The sequence below is a fragment of the Erythrolamprus reginae genome, chromosome 5 (genome assembly GCF_031021105.1).
Source record: "Erythrolamprus reginae isolate rEryReg1 chromosome 5, rEryReg1.hap1, whole genome shotgun sequence".
Classification (NCBI taxonomy): domain Eukaryota; kingdom Metazoa; phylum Chordata; class Lepidosauria; order Squamata; family Dipsadidae; genus Erythrolamprus; species Erythrolamprus reginae.
In genome coordinates, this window is record NC_091954.1 from 69,283,351 (window position 1) to 69,303,924 (window position 20,574).

At 40.1% G+C, this 20,574-nt stretch overlaps 1 protein-coding gene across 2 annotated transcripts in view; it reads left to right on the forward strand.

Annotated features, from left to right (window-relative positions):
• Positions 1 to 20,418, forward strand: part of ARHGEF4 (Rho guanine nucleotide exchange factor 4) — a 130,598-nt gene extending 110,180 nt beyond the window's left edge. Inside the window, exons 6-13 of one of the 2 annotated variants that reach the window (XM_070752986.1) lie at positions 391 to 585; positions 3,282 to 3,461; positions 5,473 to 5,705; positions 8,696 to 8,825; positions 10,371 to 10,502; positions 12,427 to 12,670; positions 15,578 to 15,655; positions 18,644 to 20,418. In XM_070752986.1, the coding sequence (XP_070609087.1) occupies positions 391 to 585; positions 3,282 to 3,461; positions 5,473 to 5,705; positions 8,696 to 8,825; positions 10,371 to 10,502; positions 12,427 to 12,670; positions 15,578 to 15,655; positions 18,644 to 18,801 (1,350 nt within the window). In that variant the 3' untranslated portion in view covers positions 18,802 to 20,418. Of the gene's footprint in view, positions 1 to 390; positions 586 to 3,281; positions 3,462 to 5,472; positions 5,706 to 8,695; positions 8,826 to 10,370; positions 10,503 to 12,426; positions 12,671 to 15,577; positions 15,656 to 18,640 lie in introns of both variants that reach the window. The other variant, XM_070752985.1, reaches the window with a different exon arrangement.
• Positions 20,419 to 20,574: the final 156 nt, after the last annotated feature.

The following is a 20,574-nucleotide window of genomic DNA, read 5'->3' on the forward strand; positions in this document are numbered from 1 at the left end:
GCCTGCGAAAGTCGAATTTCCGCAAAGTAGAGATGCAGAAGTAAATACACTATTTTTGGCTATGAACAGTATCACAAGCCTTCTCTTAACACTTTAAACCCCTGAATTGCCATTTCCCAGTCCCTTAGCAACCATTTAGATTATTACTCACCATGTTTATTTATTAAAGTTTATTTAAAAAAATATTTATTAAAGGCAGATGAAAGTTGGCGATGACATATGACATCATTGGGCGGGGAAAAACGTGGTATAGGGGAAAAACGCGAAGTATTTTTTAATTAATATTTTTGAAAAACCGTGGTATAGACTTTTCGTGAAGTTCGAACCCGCAAAAATCGAGGGAGCACTGTAGTTAAATAATGTTGAGATAATAATGCATATGTGATACAGCTCCGAGTAAACCAGGATGAACCAATTGAAGACTATCCTCTGAAGTTAGAAGATGGTCGGGAAGAAGATGGAAGAAATGCTGCTCATCGCTATGGGATGGGACATACAACAAAAGATCAAATGAGAACCAATGTTATTAATGAAATTCTAAGCACAGAAAGAGATTACATCAAACACTTAAAAGACATCTGTGAGGTAATGAAGCATATAATTAATATGTGTTGTTTGCTAGTATGTGTTGATCAAAGATGTTGATTGGCTCATTTTTAAGGGAAAAAAAGAATTCTAAAAAGCTGTAGAAACATAGAAAACAAATAGCAGAAAAGACCCAGTGATCCATTGAGTTTTCCCTTTGTTTTCCTTTTCTTTTTAATGTATTTTTTAATTCTAATTTTTTAATTTAATTGTTTAATTATTGTCAGTTGTTGGACACATATTTATCTCAAGCATGTTTAAATTCAGAAACTGATGATTAACTTACTACCTTCACTGGAAATAGATTCCAAATTTCCACTATTACACTATTCTTACTAACATTCTTTTTGAACTTCCGTCTGGACAGTTTGAGGTTAGGCTCCTGTATTCTTAATTTTTGCTTAATATTGAAAAAAACTGCTTTCTAGAATCTTATTCACACCTTTAATATATTTGAAGATTTCGATCATGTCCTCCTTTTCCCTTCTATCCTCCAGGCTTAGTTCCTCCATCTTTCCTGATAACTCTTATCTCTCAGAGCTTGTACCAAGTTGTTGCCTCTATCTCTGGATTCACTCAATCTTATTAATATCTTTTTTAAAGTAACATCTCCAGAACTGGACATACTGTAGTAGTCCAAATGCGGTCTAGCTAAAGCCCTTTATAGCAAGATTAAGACTTCATTTTTGTTGCTGGTGTTTCCACCATACCAGAGTTTTGTTTGCCCTCACAGCTGCCAGTCCATAAGGTTTACACATTTTGCAGTCATCTCTATAAATATAAATCATTTTATATAAATATATAAATATAAATCATTTTATATTTTTTATAAATCATGTTATATTCTGTCTAATGCTGTACCCTACCAGAGGATTCTTTATCACTAAGAATATGATCTTACATTTAGAAATAAAGAGTTATAGTCTCCACATTTTCTAACAAATTTTCAAGCAATGCAAAATTGTTTTCCGTGTTAGGAATACCTCTAGGAATATCAACTCTTTTATATACCTTTGTGGCATCAACAAAAAGACAATATTACCTAGCATCCTTCTCTTATATCACATCAGGACCTAGGAGAGAGCCTTGTGGTACATGGCTAGTGACTGATCTTTGTTCAGACAGTTTCCCATTAACACAGGGGCACACTGGGAACCTAACCCTGAGCCAACTTTATTTCCTCTGATCCGTTTAATGGTTAAGCCCTAGTATATACAACTTCTTAAGGAGCTCATTATATAGAACAATCAGAAGCTTTGCTAAAATTCAGGTAGGTTATGTTCAGCTTCACCTTCATCCAAAACATTTGTAACACAGTTAAAAAAGTTAATCAAGTTAGTTTGATGTCATCTGCCCTCAGTAAGGCTATTTTACTTTGGGTCCTTCAAGTTGTGTGCTCTTAAATGTTCTTCAATCCTTTCAGGAATGATTCCATTAACTTTATTATTATAGATGTTAAGATTACTGACCCATAATTTCTAGTGTCTTTCCTAGTCCCTTTTTTGTGAATGGGTACAATATTAACTGTTTGCCAGAACTTATCCTTAAATTAATCAATTATCACCATCTGTTACTCTATTTCTTCAAGTCTTAAGCACTGTATCCTTTAAGGAATTTTTATTTGAGAGACCACAAGAATATGACACTATCTACCATTTAGACCTATTTTGAATTGAATTGAATGCTTTATTTGACCAAATAACCTTCTGGTTCAAAAGCTCTCAGTGTGCATGAAAGGAACAGGATAATAGTAATCAAAATAATCATAATAATACCAATAAAAGGGGGGAGTAAAGAAGATAAGAAGGATAAAGAATAATACTATAGCATACTGAGTAAATATGCCCAGACATTAGACAGCACTGTGAGAATTAAGTGTTCAACAGAGTGATGGCAAAAAGGAAAAGCTGTCCCTATGTCTAATGCCCTATAGTGCCATCCCAAGGGGAAGAATTAAAACAGTTTATGTCCAGGATGTGAGGAGTCTGCAAATAGTATCTTCTCAGCACTCTTTCTTATTTGCACAATACATAGGTTTTCTATGGAAGGCAGGCTGGTTACAGTTGTTTTATCTGCAGTCTAAACTATCCATTGGAGTCTGTACCTGTGCTATTGGGTTGCTGTACCAAATCAGACAGTTATAGAAATACAAATGACAGACTTAATAATTCCTCTGTAAAACTGTATTAATAGCTCCTGATTTGATGCAGGAAGAACATTCTTTGTTGTGCCTTATTAATGATGGTTCTAATGTTAAGAGTCCATAATAGAAGAAAAAATAAGTTCAATTTTTGGCTGAAATATGCATATTTTCTTTGTGACTCATCATCATTCTATATAAAATTTTATCAGGAATCTGAGAAAACCAAACTGAATAAAATACCAATGAATCATTTCTTACGATAGAGTTTTTTTCTTTAATATGACATGTAGACACAATTTATTTTCATTTAATGTAAGGCTTGTATTATGTCTGTCTCTAATTATGGGCATCTTAAAAGTGGAAATCTTTTCAGTTTTGAATACAGAAATTCCAGGTTTGTTTTTATAACAATTAGTCTTTTCATTGATGTCAATAAAAACTAAGTTGTTGTAGCACCATTATATTGTTCTTCCATCTATATAGCATTCTGACTAAGACAGAGTAGAACTTCAGATTATTTTGACTCTGCCTTATGAATCTTGATCCTTTCTAGGGCTATATAAAACAATGCCGTAAACGAGCAGACATGTTCACAGAAGACCAGTTGAAGACTATATTTGGTAATATTGAGGATATCTACAAATGCCAGAAAAAATTTGTTAAAGCCTTGGAGAAGAAGTTCAACAAAGATTGCCCACACCTAAGTGAGATTGGCTCTTGCTTCTTGGAATATGTAAGTTGACATTTGTGCAAGTAAGCAAGCTAAAGGTTATATAAGGCATTCTGGAAATTGCGGTTAGGTGATTTTTCCCACAATGAAATCTATCAATACCCTTCAAATGTCTGAACTTCGCTCCAAGAATTCTGAGCAATGTCTATTCTGGACAGGAAATTCTAAGAAAAACATCCCCCAAACACCTGTGATGGAGTGGCTGATGTATTGAGAATGCTTAGTTCCATAAATTCATTGAGCTCAGTGAATCCTATTCCTGGAAATTATACTTACAGTGGTAGCTTGAAAGACGAAAACTTTGACAAGCTCATTCAGATAATTGTAGTCAATTATTGTTTTATTTTAAACAATAATTTTTGTATTAACTTTATGTTTTAGTTTATATAATTTGTATCTTTTATGATTGTTAGCTGAGTTACCCAGAGATAAGATGACTAACAAACAAAGCTATGTTTTTAAAAAGTGAGGACTAACTAGAGAAAGAGTATTCACCAATTTCCCATACTTTTACCTACCCTGAATACAGTGTTCCCTTGATTTTCGCGGGGGATGCGTTCCGAGACCGCCAGCGAAAGTTGAATTTCTGTGAAGTAGACATGCGGAAGTAAATATACTATTTTTGGCTATGAACAGTATCACAAGCCCTCCCTTAACACTTTAAACCCCTAAATTACCATTTCCCATTCCCTTAGCAACCATTTAGATTATTACTCACCATGTTTATTTATTAAAATTTATTAAAAAAATATTTATTAAAGGCGGACGAAAGTTTGGCGATGACGTATGACATCATCGGGCGGGAAAAACCGCGGTATAGGGGGGGGAAACCGCAAAGTATTTTTTAATTAATATTTTTGAAAAACTGTGGTATAGAGTTTTCGTGAAGTTTGAACCCACGAAAATCGAGGGAACACCGTACTAGTGTTGCAGTCCATACATCTTTTAAGTATCCAAGTTTGAAAAACACTGCTTTAAGCTGAAGGGGAATTATTGGGAATTGCAAGACATTTACAAAATACTGTATCTGCCTCAGTCTTATGCAATAGACTGACATGTTAGAGTAGCTAAGGCACTAAGTTTTAGACCATTAAAGGTCTGCAGTTCAGCAATTCAAGAGCCAAATATCTCAAGATGGCGTGAGCTCCTGCCAACCTATCAATTCAAAGCATGCAAATGCAAGTAGATGAATAGGTACCACATACAAGCATGCAGGAATGTAATAGCATTCCATATTTCACCATACTCTGGGGGTGTGATGTCATGCTGGCCACATGACCATGGAAAAAACTCTAGACAATTCTGGCTCTTTGGCTTAGGAAACAGAAATGAGCACTGTTATTTATTTATTTATTTATTTATTTATTTATTTATTTATTTATTTATTTATTTATTTATTTATTTATTTATTTATTTATTTATTTATTTATTTATTTGATTGATTGATTGATTGATTGATTGATTGATTGATTGATTGTTATGCCGCCCTTCTCCTTAGACTCAGGGCGGCTTATAACATGTTAACAATAACACTTTTTAACAGAGCCAGCATATTGCCCCCACAATCCGGGTCCTCATTTTACCCACCTCGGAAGGATGGAAGGCTGAGTCAACCTTGAGCCAGTGATGAGATTTGAACCTCTGACCTTCAGATCTATAAGTCAGTTTCAGTGGCCTGCAGTACAGCACTCTACCTACTGCGCCACCCCGGCTCATGAAGTTAAGCTAATCATGACTAGCGGGATAAAAACCACGGGGATATTTTTATTTTTATTTTTTAGCTTCCCTCTTAAGCTGTGGTAGTACAATTTCATTTCCAAATTTAGTACATCAATATAATTTTATACCTAATTTATGATATAACAAGAAAAATATTAAGCATCGTAGTTAGCTGGTGTTGTACTCATATATTTTAAACTATGTTCATTTGTATTTTGTGTTAGGCTGGAGTATTCTGGTTTCAAAAATAAAATGGAACCTGTTCACCATAATATTTTCCCCCCTTCCAATTCAGCAAAATGAATTCCAGATTTATTCGGAGTACTGCAACAATCATCCAAATGCTTGTATGGAACTTTCCCAGCTTACCAAAGTGAACAAATACGTCTATTTCTTCGAAGCATGCCGTCTCCTTCAGAAGATGATTGATATCTCTCTAGATGGTTTCCTCCTAACGCCAGTGCAGAAAATTTGCAAGTATCCCCTGCAGCTTGCAGAACTGCTGAAATATACCAATCCACAGCATAGGTAAGGAGAAGTGGGGAATTTAAAAAAAAAGAAAAGATGAAAAGAAAAATGTCATTGTTTTAGTTATCCTAGCACATTTTGTTTCGTAACATTCCTTTGTAATTAAGTTTAAGCAGTCTTTTTCTTAGAAATCTAACAGGTTAATCACCTTGATGGGAAAATTTCATTTTCCCCTGATAGCATTTAAAAACGAATTGCTTTGTAACAGAAGAATGGTTGCAAATGATTGCTGCAGCTTTCAGAAGCTCCTTCTATGAAATCCTGACATTTTGCCCACAAATCCCATTGCCTTTATCAGAAAGTGGCATAAATTGCAACAGAGATAGGAAAATAATAATCCATTCTCCATAGAGGATGGAGCTAGCGTCTAGACATGGGTTGTCCTTGTCCGTTCATCCAATAAGACTTGAGTCTTTTAAGCCAGTGCTTCCCAACTTTGACAACTTGAAGATATCTGGACTTCAACTCCCAGAATCCCCCAGCCAGTGAATGCTGGCTGGGGGATTCTGGGAGTTGAAGTTCTGATATGTTCAAGTTGCCAAGGTTGGGAAACACTGTTTTAAGCTGATCATTCCTGCCTGTGTGCCAGGGACCCCAGATTTACTCAGTCCACAGACAGGGACAGACATGTGGTGCTAGCTCCCTCTATCAAGTAATTGCTGTTCTTGTTCCAGTCTCTGGTTCCTTTTTCTTCAAACTGAGTTTCTAACTGACCCCTCTCCGCTGGGATCTCTATTTTTCTTAATTGTTCAGAGCTTAGGCTTGAGTTGGATAAAGCCGATTGCCTCTGCTACCTGTAGGCAGCTCTGTTTATGCCTGAGGGGCCGTGTTTAGCCTTCTGTGCTGCCAATGGAATTTTTATGCTCCGATTATCAGCTAATGGATCATTAACAGGTTTCTTTGTTGGAGGGAGCCTGTGCTCACAATTAGAGGCTAAAAGGTGGCTGGAGGAATTTTTTTCCACACTCCCCCCCCCCACACACACACTGTGTGTGCTGTAGCTGGCTTCCAGGTCTGAAGCTAAGATTGTTAAATTCCCAGCCTGAACAGCTGTGGTTCTAAACAGACCATTTAGCCACTGGAGTTTACTACTCCACGTTTGAATTGGCTGGGCGGAGGGCAGGCAGAGTATGGACCTTATTGCTGGAGCTGTACTTGTTATTCCTTGCCTCATGGATGGGCGCTCAGGTGCCATTTGGAGGCCATTAATGATAGAGTGCTATTTTTAAAAGCTCTCGACTTTCCCTCGTGGAGTGCAACACCTTTTATTCAGGCGGCTCATTGGAACAACCCCTCATTCGGTTCCCTTGAAATCCCTTTTCATGCCTGGTGTTCTTTTGATTGGCTTTTCTTTCGCCCAGGACCGCTTCCTACCTAGTGAGGCTATCGCTGGCTGCAGAATGACTCCCAGAGAGGCATTTTTTTTGCTAGTTGCCATTTTGAAGCCTCCCATAATTGGCCAGCAGGGGAGGGGCTTAGGCATCTTATACTTGCCTCACTCCAGCATTGCCAGTAACCATTTTTCTGGTCTTTGGCAGCCATTTTGAGTCCCCCAGGGCAATAGACACTAAATCTGTGTCTACCAGTTATTCAGGTACCCGAGCTGGGATTTGTCCAGGGTGCTTAACTCCCTAATGGCGATGCCTTATGAACCCTTGCGAGAGGCTTCCTTTCGTCTCCTCACCTGCAAGGTTCCCTTTCTTTTAGATATCACTTCCACCAGGCAGATTTCAGAACTCACAGCTCTCTCTGTGAGAAAGGACCTATGCATCTTCCGCCTGGAAAGGGTGGTGCTTCATCTGGATCCTTCCTTCCACAAAGATTAATTTCCAGTTCCATAGGGCTCAGGAGGTCATCCTCTCCAATTTTTGCCCTAACTTTTCCCATCCCTTGGAATGCAGGTGGCATACATTGGATATTGGCAGCTCCCTGCGGATTTGAATTCAATGCACGTCTCTGATCAGGAAAATGGAATCTCTATTTGTTTCCTTTCTACCATTGATGATGGGCCACAAGGTATCCTACTCTACTATTGGACAAGGCATAAGATCTGAGTTCCCTTTCTAGTCCCTCTTAAGTGACAGCGCATTCCATTTGCAGTACGGTAATGATGGCGTCCTATGTGACCCAAGCTTCAATCGAGCAGATTTGTAGGGCAGCTACTTGGGTTTTTCCATCGCCGTTTATCAGACATTCATTACAAGATACATCTGTGGTCCTGCAGCAGGTGCTTTCACAGTGAGTTCTGGACCCAGGACCAGTCCACTGTTGGACACCTGGCTTTGGTATGTCCCATGTCTAGATGCTAGCTCCACCCTCTATGGAGAAGGGGTGTTGGTCTTACCAGATACGCCACTTCTCCTAGGGTGGAGACAGCATCTAGCCCCAATCTGCTTTTTCTCTCTGGTCCTGGTCCATGCCTGTGTCCCCTTTTCTTTGCATTAACCTTTCTTTTGGTTCCACTGGAGAGGGATACTTACCTGTTAGCAGCACCACACATCAAGCTTTCTGCCTTCATGAAGCTGGGGTCTCTGGCACACAGGCAGGAATAATCGGCTTATAAGACTCAATCTATTGGATGAATGGACGAGGTGCTATCTCCACCCTATGAGAAGAAGCCTATTAGGTAAGACCAACGGCCTTTCCGTGCAAAATCAACAGGGTGAGGGAGGGTTAATGGTACTTCAACGCTTGGAAAAACAAATATTTAAGAACAATCAGCATAACTGGTTTGTAGTTTAGAAAAATAATAAACCAGTATCAAAATGTTTAGTATAGTTTAAGTTCGCCAAATAAGTAGAGAGAAAATTAAATTTGGGATGATGATATATTGCACTCTCTCTCTCTCTCCTCCTCTTTCTCTGCCTCTGTCATCTCTCTGTTTGTCTTTCTTTCTCAATATTTCATTTTGCCAATTTTTGCAAGGTTAGTTCTTTACACTTTTGTTCAATTTTTGCTCATATCTCTAAAGGAATCTATTTCATCTGTAGGGATTTTAAAGATGTTGAAGCTGCTTTGAATGCCATGAAAAATGTAGCACGGCTCATCAATGAAAGGAAGAGGCGTTTGGAAAATATAGACAAAATTGCTCAGTGGCAGAGCGCAATAGAGGACTGGGAGGTAAAATGCAAACATCTTAAAAACAAGGAGCCACATGAGCATTACTCTTGCTGATGTGCACAAACTCATAACTCATCTACCGTACAAAGGAATACCATATACTATCTCATCCAAATTAATGCATTTTACATAATTTAATTGATAAATTAATCTACTAATTCTGCCTGTTTGTTATTAAAATAAATAACCCTATTTATAAGTTTGCAAACATTCCTATTACATGGAGCCAGATGCTTAGCAATAAAAACCATAATTAAGCTAAATTAATTCTTAGTCTGAATTACAGTTACCTGGGAATGTTTTGACTGTATCTAATGCCTTCCACTTTGTTTTCAAATGGACAGCGTTTGTTGAAAATAGGTTTGCTTCTGATTATTTATTTATTTGTCAAATCATGTATAATAGATATGGTGTAAACATAAACAAAAGCAAACTAGGTATAGGTTAATTTGGATAATAGAACAGTAGGACAGGGATGGTGCGTATATGCACACCCCTTACATTACATACCTCTTACGAATGGGGTGGAGTTGACTGTAGACAGTCTAAGATTAAAGTTTTTCTAGTTTGGGAAAGAAATGTTCTGTACTTCAGAATCGTAAGTGATATGGTCATCTGTCAAAAGCTAAAAAAGTAGAGAAGCATTGTCTTAGCGAGAAAACAAAACACAGATTGATAAAGGGGTGACCTTCTTTTGAGCTAGTAATATACTGGTCACAATGTAACACAAAGCCAGAAGCACTGATGTTATCAACAGTAAATGCGGTTAAAGCTTTTGAGTAAATGTAAATATATATTGTACTTGTGTTTGGATCTCCTCTCTGCTGGATTGTGACCTTTTAGACCATAAAACACCATAAAAGAAGATTAAAATATATTATGGATTTACTGTACAATCATACCGTTTTGGGAAATAAAGCCAATTGGACTCCAATATATAAAATTGTATCTCCAATGTGTATAGAAGACATACTTGTACCAAAATTCTGAATCGATTTTGGGATGTGATCAATTTCAGTGAGGCTTATTTCAGTCTAACTTACATCAGTCAGATGATGGCTTAGGCTTATTTTTAAAGTTGTAGATATTGAGTAATTCCAAGTAATTTTCTGTTTGCAAGATCATTTGTCTTTTACCTAATAAAATGTTTAAAAATGATTGCCAATGGTAAGTCACTTGATACAGACTGACTGATTTATGTAAGATTAACTGCTCCACTTCCCAAGTGGAGTCAGACTCCTCTTAAAAATAAGAATAGTTTAAAAATAACACTAAGATCATCACACATTGTTTCAAACACTTTCCGCATTTCCAAAGGGCAAGGAAGAAAGGAAGAAAAATTGATTCGGAATACTGTAGTAGCAAACGCTTTTATGTGGATGCCCTGATTTTTAGTCTTAATGAAACTAACCCAGAGGGTCCAAAGTTGGAAGATGAATAATAAGCCATTTGTGACCCTAGAGACTTTCCCTACTAAGCTGCTGGATGTTCCTTATCCTCTTCGGTGGAAAAGAAAGTGATGTGCCCTTCTGTTTTGATTGGCAGGGTGAAGATGTCCTTGTTAAGAGTTCTGAACTCATCTACTCTGGGGAGTTAACCAAAATTTCCCAGCCTCAAGCAAAAAGCCATCAAAGAATGTTCTTCCTTTTTGATCACCAACTTGTATGCTGCAAGAAGGTAAAGCTAAGAGCTACTGCTGCCTCTGCCCACGTGCACTGTTTCCTGGTGGCAGCAAAATCAGATCTTTGTTCAATTGCTTTTTCACTTTTGCTTAAAGAACATGACATGGTGGGTGACCTATTACACTAAGCACCACAGTTTAAATCAGTGATGGCGAACCCATGGTACGGGTGACATAGGTGGCGCGCGGAGCCATATCTGCTGGCACACGAGCTGTTATCCTAGATCAGCTCCAATGTGCATGCGTGTGCTGGCCAGCTGATTTTTGGCTTGCACAGAGGCTCTGGGAAGGCATTTTTGGCTTCCAAAGAGCCTCCAGCGGGATGGGGGGAGGGCGTTTTTACTCTCTCCCAGCTCTAGGGGAGCCCTTGGATCCTGTGGAGGGCAAAACACAAGCCTAGTGGCCCCACCAGAATAATAATAATAATAATTTATTAGATTTGTATGCCGCCCCTCTCCGAAGACTCGGGGCGGCTCACAACAATAATAATAACACTGTTACAATGGAAACAAATCTAATATTAAAAAACAGCTAAAAAACCCATCATTTAAAAACCATGCAACACACGCATACCATACATAAAATGTAAAAGCCTGGGGGAGGTGTCTCAGTTCCTCCATGCCTGGCGATACAGGTGGGTCTTAAGTAATTTGCGAAAAACAAGGAAGGTGGGGGCAGTTCTGATCTCGGGGGGAAGTTGATTCCAGAGGGCCGGGGCCGCCACAGAGAAGGCTCTTCCCCGGGGGCCCGCCAAATGACATTGTTTAGTTGACAGGACCCAGAGAAGGCCAACTCTGTGGGACCTTATCGGCCGCTGAGATTCGTGCGGTAGAAGGCGGTTCCGGAGGTATTCTGGTCCAATGCCATGTAGGGCTTTAAAGATCATTACCAACACTTTGAATTGTGACCAGAAACTAATTGGCAGCCAGTGCAGGCCACGGAGTGTTGGAGAAACGTGGGTGAATCTGGGAAGCCCCACGATAGCTCTCGCAGCTGCATTCTGCACGATCTGAAGTTTCCGAATACTTTTCAAAGGTAGACCCATGTAGAAGTTGGGAAACAGGCCATTTCTGGCCTTTAGAGGGCCTCCAGAGGGCAGGGGAAGCTGTTTTTGCCCTCACCAGATATTGAATTATGGATGTGAGCACTCGGGCATGCATGATAGTGCACACCCATGCTCTTTTGGCACCTGAAGAAAAAAAGGTTCGCCATCACTCGTTTAAATCAACCAAGGAAAGAATCTGGGAGGGGCAGGAAGAGAACTCTGCCAAAATGCCTATAAGGCTGAAGTTTTCTTTCAAGCTAGCTTTCTGTGTATTTGTTCTAAGATCATTAATAGAAAAAGCCTGTTGTGAACTGTTCAGCAACACTGCAGGAAAGGTACGTATTTAGCATTTATAAGAGAAAAGATGCAGATGAAAATGCTATCAAATTAAATCCACTAGAACTGCCACCTTGTTTTTCCTTAGAATTTAAATTCTACAGATGACAAAGACAAAGAATTCTACGAATATTTTCAACTATTATATGTATCCATCCAGTGAAGTATTAAAATAAATACCTAAATGAGAATCCTCAAAGGATATAAGCTGTGGTGGTGCAGTGGTTAGGATGCAGTATTGCAGGCTAACTGTGCCCAATGCAGCAGTTCGATCCTAACCAGCTCAAGGTTGATCCATCCTTCCAAGGTCGGTAAAATGAGGACCCAGATTGTTGAGAGCAGTATGCTGACTGTGTAAAGGGCTCAGAGAGTGCTATAAAGTGTAAAAAAAGGAATTTAACGTAATTCCTGAAAGTAATTTTTGTTTCAGATCAGAAAACTCTATACTGTAGTCTGTACATGGGAAATTATTGTTCTCTGGCTAACCATTGTTGTATCATAGAAGCGCTGAAATATGCTTGCTTCCCCCTCCCCCTTAGGATCTCCTACGGCGTGACATCCTCTATTATAAGAGTCGGATCAACATGGACCTTATGGAGGTTTTGGACGTGGAAGATGGAAAGGATAAAGATTTCAATATTACTATTAAAAATGCATTCAAGCTGCATTGTCGGGACACTGAAGAAGTCCATTTATTCTGTGCAAAGAAACCAGAACAGAAGCAACGCTGGCTCAAGGCATTTGAGAATGAAAGGAAGCAGGTTCAGCTTGACCAGGAAATAGGTACTCAATAGCCATTAACTATCCCTGGGAACCACTATGCTGTGAATGTCTTTCATGGAAGTTTCCTACACCTTGTCTATGGAAATTCTGAGCCATCCAGGTCATGAATGTCCTTAAAAAAGGTGCTGTTTCAAGAGGCAACTAGACTTTCTAGTTTTATTATGTTATTTTAATTTTTATTATTTTGCCAAAACATGTACAAGATAGCAGGTATTGATATAAACATAAACAAAAGCAAAGTAGGTACAGGTAAATTTGGACAATAGGACAGTAAGATAGGGACAGAAGGCACAGTAGTGTGCTTATGTGTGCCCCTTACAGACTGTAGACAGTCTAAGGTTAAAGTTTTTGGGCTTTGGGGAAGAAACCACAGAATCAAGTAATGCATTCCAGGCATTGATCACTGTTGCTGAAGTAATATTTTCTGTAGTTGAGTTTCAAGCAGTTTACACTGAGTTTGAATCTATTGTGTGCTCGTGTATAGTTGTAGTTGAAGCTGAAGTATTCATCGACAGGTAGGACATTGTGGTAGATGATTTTTATGAACTACATTTAGATCAGATTGAAGGTGACGAAGCTCTAGGTTTTCTAAGTCCAAAATTTCAAGTCTGGTGGAATAGAGGAGTGGAGGACTCTTCTTGTGAAAAAAGAGTTCTAGTTCACTTCTTATTCAGTTCCAACTTCTCAATGAAAGAATAAGACAGATCAATTTCACAATTACTGAAAAGTCCAATTGTCTCTTGAAAAAGCGCCTTTGGGTTTCCTGTACCTTAACTATATATTAAATTCTAAAAATGTTCCCTCTTCATTATTGTCTCTACATTTTCAAGAGTCACATAACTGCAAAAATTTCTATCACATATAATTTTTGATTCCCCCCCCTAATCTAGAAATCTAGATTTGCAGAGTATTCATAAGTATAAGATGGAGAACAATAACCCTTAGTATGCTGCTGAGTTACCAGTGACTAGGGCAAACTGTGAAAAAAAAGTTAATTATGACCCATTCTTGTTATGATTACCATACCACGTCAGTAGTCATGTGATTGCACTTCGTTTGCTTAGCAATTGCAGTATCATAGAGTTATGTGATGGGTTTTTGCTATTTTTGGCAAAAAAAAAAAAAGAATTCAGATTTATGATCACATGGTTTGCTAAACCAGTGTTTCCCAACCTTTTTTGAGCTGCGGCACATTATTCACATTTTCAAAATCCTGGGGAACATTGAGGGGGGGGGAGCAAAAAAGTTCAGACAAAAAAAATCTCTCTTTCTCCCTTTCGCTCTATTTCTCTCTCCCTCCCTCTTTCTCTCCCTCCCTCTTTCTCTCTCTCTCCATCCCTTTCTTTCTCCCTTCCTTCCTCTCTCTTTTGCTCTTTCTCTCTCCCTCCTTCCCCCTCTTGCTGTCTTTCTTTCTTTCTTTCCTTTCTTTCTCTCTCTCATTCTGTCTCTCTTGCTATCTCTTTCTTTCTCTCTTCCTTCCTCTCTCTTTTGCTCTTTCTCTCTCCCTCCTTCCCCCCTCTTGCTGTCTCTTTCTTTCTTTCTTTCTTTCTTTCTCTCTCTCTCTCTCATTCTGTCTCTCTTGCTATCTCTTTCTTTCTCTCTTCCTTCCTTCCTCTCTCTTTGGCTCTCTTTCTATCTCCCTCCTTCCCCCCTCTTGCTGTCTCTTTCTTTCTTTCTCTTTCTCTCTCTCTCTCTCTCATTCTGTCTCTCTTGCTATCTCTTTCTCTCTCTTCCTTTCTTTCTCTCTCTTGTTCTCTCTCTTCCTTCTCTGCGGAGGCCGGCAAAGCTTTTCCGGGTAGACTGGCTGGGGGATAGAGCGCGCGCGCACGCACCCCCGACGTTCCAAAGAACCTTCTCCGACCTCCGCTGTGAGGTTTTCTCCGAGCGCTCGCCGGAGGAGCTGGAAAAAGGGGCAGATCGAGCGGGAGGGCGGGCGGGCGTCAGCGGCGAGAAGCCAGGGGCGCGAGGGGAACGGAGGCACTGGGGGGTGGGGGCAGCCGCGGCGCCGGCCTCTGCACTTTCATTGCTCCCCACCCCAAACTCCCAGCTCCTTGCGCGGCACTGGAAAAGGGTGCTGCATTGCCGGCTTCTACCTGGTGCTGCCAGGGAATCTCCAGTTGGGCAGGGCTCTCCTTAAGCTCTCCTTTTTCCCTAGGAGCTTGGCGGCACACCTGGCTGTGTGCCGCGGCACACCGGTTGGGAAACGCTGTGCTAAACAACCAAGGTGATTCACAATGGCCATGATAAAAATGGTTGTAAAATTGAGTCCAAGTCACATAATACATCCAATTAATAAATAATAAATAAATAATGACTCAACTTACATTTTCCACAATTTAAGACCAAAATTTTGGGCTCAATTATGATTATAAATTGAGGACTACTTGTATGACCAACGATAGGAATGCTGAGAGTCACAATTCAGTAAAATTAGGAAAGCCATTCCCTAAATGGATATCTTCCAAACTAATGTGCTTCCAGTCTGTTGGGTTTTAATTCCTAGAATTGCAAGCCCATCCTGTGATTTGTTAGTCTGACAGGGGATTATAGGCTCAATATATCTGGAGATGCTTGAAGAAGACTGCAGTAGCATATCCCTTTATCTTGTCCCACGGAGACCCATTGCCTGCAGCAACTTTTTAGCCTTACAAATCGAGTTCTTCCTCTTAAAAAATCCTTCCTAAAAACTGGACTGAATAGTTTTAGTGTCATTTTTTCATTCCTATCGCTTTCTTCCTAAGACCTTAATTTAAATTTGTTATACTGCTTGGTATAGTTTCTACTGCATGCATTGGGACTGTCTGTTTAATATGCCCCTTGTCCCCGTCTCCTCACCCCAATGCATATGTTTTCATGACATATCTAAAAAAAACAAGTTGGATTAACAGCTTCTCTTTCATCTTCAAGGGTTTTCCATCACTGAAATGCAGAAGAAACAAGCTATGCTTAATGCCAGCAAACAAAATCAGAGTGGAAAGCCAAAAGGCAAGTCAAGAGATATGTCTGCCCTCCTTAACCTCTCTCCTAAAATAAATATCACAGCTCAATGGCCCAAAATTATGTGAGTTAATAAGCTATGATCCAATCCTTGGTTATCTTCAGAAGCTGCAGTTTAAAAAAAAACAATTCAAAATTCAAGTAATTACTTTAGAATATTTTGGTTTTATTTGGTGGTGCGGGAATCAGAAAGGTTAACATCTTTGTCAAGCTGAACTTAATTTCAGGTAGCCTCACGGCCATTTCCAGGTAATTTTCGTGGCAGTAATTAAGAAATGTTTTATCACTGCCTTCTTCTATGCTTTTTAACATATCAGTCTAGGCCAGTGTTTCTTAAACTTGACAACTTTAAGATGTATGGATCAACATTCAGAATTCCCCATGATTAGATTATAGTTCTAGTTTTTCTTGGATATTCCCCAGACAAACAATAACTAAAATTGCCTAACTTTTAAGCCTAGATAAGGTTGGCCAGATGCTGTCCCCTGGTGGGACAGGAAAGCCACAGCATTGAGTCTTTTATTGAAAACGGTAATGCATGAAAGATTTCACATCATCTTGATTTTATTGACTTTCTAACTACCGTATTTTTCGCTCTATAAGACACACCTGCTGATAAGACGCACCTAGATTTTAGAGGAGGAAAATAGAAAAAAAATATTTTGAGCCAAAAAGTAGGCTAAAATATTTATTACAATAACACTGCCCTAGGGGAATTGGGAAAATATACAAACAGTACTTGTTTTTGCACAGAAAACATTTGAGAGCTTGACTGTCGTGAATATTCTAAAACAAAACATTCCTTTCCACAATATGACAATAGCACAATTTGATGAGTTTAGTTGGAAAATGGGAGGGCTGTATATTTTGAGGCTGCAAAAAGTGAAAAAACAATGAAATGATAAATAGCTTTATGAGTCATCTACCACCATTTTCAGTAAGTTGTTGAGTGGCAATTGACCATTAAAGAAATACACCTCATCCAATAACCTCATCCAATAACACAAATCAGTCTTAATGATTAGCATACCCAGAGAGGTTCACCCAAATTGTTATGCCACAAGAAGTTTTGACTGCCTAATCTGCAAAATTTTCAATTTTGGTTTGTAAACTGCAGATGTTTCAGGACAGCTCATTAAGTCTTTCTTTTGTAATTTGAACTTTAAACATGATTTGTTAAGGAAAAATTGAATCTCTCGTTCAGGCTCTGCTTGGCTGTGGTGGCCAAGCTTGGGAAGCGGGAAAGCCAAGAGCGCCCAGCCATGAGGAGTGCGGGAAGGGAAAGTTAATAAGGTTACCCAAAACAACTGAAGTGAGAACGGCAGCAGCTGTTGTCGCTTCCCCTTGGCTGCCGCATCTCTCCGCCGACCGGCTGCGAACGACTGGCTGGGTTTTGGGTCTTCGAGACCTCCCCGCCTCCTGAAGCGATTCCCGTAGCCTTCCCAAAGGCTCGGAGCCGCCAACGCTCCTCCGGTGCCGCTCCGCCTCCTAGACGGAGGCGTCCCCCGGCCCAGCACTTCCAGAGGCCGAAAGGCGCGGCTCTCTTCGGGGTTGGGAAGAGGAGAGGCGGCGACAGAGGCGGCGGTCTCCAGATGAAGACCGCCACCCCCCCTCTGCTCCAGCGCCTCCCCCCCTCCCTGCCTGCATCTTCGCTCCATAAGACGCGGCTGATTTTTCATCCTACTTTGGGAGGGAAAAAACTGCGTCTTATGGAGCGAAAAATACGGGTATGTTAAAATGTGAAGATGGAATGTGGTGCCTCCCCATCATGTACTGAACTGCATATAATTGACAGCATATTGTTCACCATTGCTTCTTTCTAGACAGTGCTTATCTGGAGAAACAGGAGACATGCGATAAATACTAAGTTTCTCACATGTCCTTTCTAGAGCCATGGACAAGATGCTTAAATTGCATGATAAGCGTAAAACTATTAGTAGCTTTAATTGCAGCAGTGATACACTGCGAACTGAATTAAGTGGAGTCTGTATTAAGAGCATGTTAGTTTCCCAAATTCCATGGGACCAAATATTTAACTGCCCATCGTAAAGAATAATCTTTTTCAATTGGGCATCCTGATGCATGGGCATCGGCTGGCTCTGGCCTGTAGAGGTGGGGTGTTTAGATCTGGCCTGTAGAGCCACTCTGGAAACAGGGACCAGCCTGCAGTGCCTCTGCCAGTGAAAATGGACTCCCAAGCTCCGTTTCTGGCTGTGACAGCCTCCTGCAATCTTCTGCTGGCGAAAATGGAGCCCAAGATCCGTTTTCACTGGTAGAGGGTTGCAGCAGGCCCTTGCAGCCAGAAATGGAGCTTGAGAGCCAGGGGTGGCTTCTAGTTTTCTTTGCTGCCGGTTTACTCCTTAACAAAGCAGGAAGAACTCACCTCTGTTGGGAGCCCATTTTTTGCTGGCAAAGTGCTCAGGTCGCCATAGGTACTCCCGACATCAGTGACCCATTCTGGCCACATCCAACCTGACCCCTGAGGTGAAACACAACCCTGATGCGGCCCTCAATGAAATTATTTTTATTAATTGGACTTTTATGCCACCCCTCTCCGAAGACTCGGAGTTTGACACCCCTGTCCTAATTTGTTTTGTGTTCTTTTACAACCTAATAATTAGGCCCACATCCTTGAATAGCTATTACTATTCTAGCACTCTCCAAATGCATAACAAATGCAATTTTAATGGGTGTTGCAATCCCACTACCTCTGGAGGTGTGAGAGTCTGGTAAATAACTGGTGAGATAAATAATTGATAAAAAAACAACCTGCAAAGCATGTAGTCCTCCCCGTTTCTTCCCATGTACTCACAGTAACGGCCTGCTGCTTAAGAACAGTGCTTAAAGCATCATATTGCAATTTGGTTTTTTTTAAAAAAGGCCTATTGAGAATGGGACAATCCTGTTCTCAGAGGAGGCAGAGCACAAGATACAACTGTAAAAATTTCCCCCCCCCTTTGCTCATTTCATCAGCAGTGATCACTAGGACGTACTACGATTTCCTGATGCGCCAGAAACACCCTACTCTGCCTACTAACCTTCCTCAGCAACAAGTCTTCATGCTGGCAGAGCCCAAACGCAAACCTTCAAACTTCTGGCAGAATATCAGCAGGCTGGCACCGTTTCGAAAATGAGGGGAACCTGCCTGACCTTGTGCCTGAATCCCTTTTTTTGAGACAGCACTTTACGCTTCTGTCCTGCCTCCACCTCTGGCTTAGCATCCTCTCCGTCCCGACTCCTTTCCTTTGGATCAACTGGAAGAGCTTCAAAGTGTTATGATCTTGTCGTGTACATGTGCATGTGTGTATGTCAGTGAAAATGAACTCAGACTGCCCATACGGATAAGTATCCAGGAAAAGACAGATATCGATTTTTTTAAAAAAGTCTTTATTTTGTCCCTTTTATTCTGGACCGTCCTTTTATCTATGGACCTTTATTTGGGGATTTAAGAAGACTAACAGGAAAAGGATGGGCAGCTACCACCAGTTCTCAGTCACTTGCTCTGAGCAGCTATTTGACATGCCTACTGGTGCCCTGGGATGATGAGATTCTCAGTTTATTCCTACCCACATTTTCAGAAATTCAGAACAGCCTGAGCTGTCCCAGAGATCTTACCTTCTCTTATGTCAAACAGCTGATCTGGAACCAGTACTTGATTAACCCACCTGAACTGTGGCTAAGAGCCAGGACACTTGTAGCCTCGTTGAGTTAATGTACATAGGGGAGGGGGAAATGAACCTAAATTACCTTTTAATTTCTTTTACTTTCTCATAGCTCCTGGCCAACAATACTTTTTTTTTTCAATGTTTATAAAATGTTTTATTTATGTAACTGTGCAAATAACTGTATTTTGTAAGTTTGTAATCTGTCTTTGTCAGGTTTTAACTTGATGCCTCTTTTGCCTCTTCTTTTCCACTGAAGAAAGCCAACATTTGGGAGCCTATATCAGCCTTCCACAACTTGATTGCCCTCCAATTGTGTGGAAGTCCCATTTCAAGAATTCCAAAATAGGTGCAAGTGAGGTTTTGTGGATTCTGGGAGTTACAGTCCAGACATATCTAGGAGTCATAATGTGGAAGATAGGCTGACCTATATTCCTAAAGATACAATATGTAGATTTATCTAAAGTTTAATTTCAGGCATGCCAGGCACTTACAAACTAAGCAGTATTATTTGGAACTATGGTATATCACCTATGTAACACTCTGCAGAGGAGGTGAGGGTGCTTAAGAGAAGGCAGGGACACAGGTTTGCCAATTTTTATGGAGAGTGTATATTCAGATACTAACCCAGTGCTTGTCAACCTTGGCGGTTTGAAGATGTGTGGACTTCAACTCCCAGAATTCCCCAGCCAGCGTCCAGACATCTTCAAACCACCAAGGTTGAGAAACACTGTACTAACCACTTGAAAATTGATGGCACAGTCTCTCTCCATATAATCTTTTGATTAGATAAAAGATTTGCCTTACAATAGTGAAATAGATAGAAGCCATAACTGACTGAATCCCATTGTTTAGGGATTTCCTGGTACTGTGAAATTTAAAGTGAAGAATCCAACCTACCCTGGCATGACGTTACTCCAGGGAGAACGAGCATTCAGCAGTGTGATGCAAAATGTTGCAGGGTCCAACTGTAGCTGACCAGCCTTCAGTTATAGAAAGCTAGAAGCATGTACAGAATCATTCTTGCACTTTCTCTTTCCCTCTTTGGAGGGGTTACATTTAATTTCATAAAGAAAATTGTAAAACTGACTTTCACTCAGCGTCTCTGTTTTATTCTTATGCAGAAATGTCTTGTAACCCAATAAGCATGTCCTTTGCATTTGATTATCCTTAAACGGACAACTGCTGGTAGCAGTTTGCCTTGGAGCAATCTGCAGAGTTTTTATTTCATCCTTGTCTTTAGTG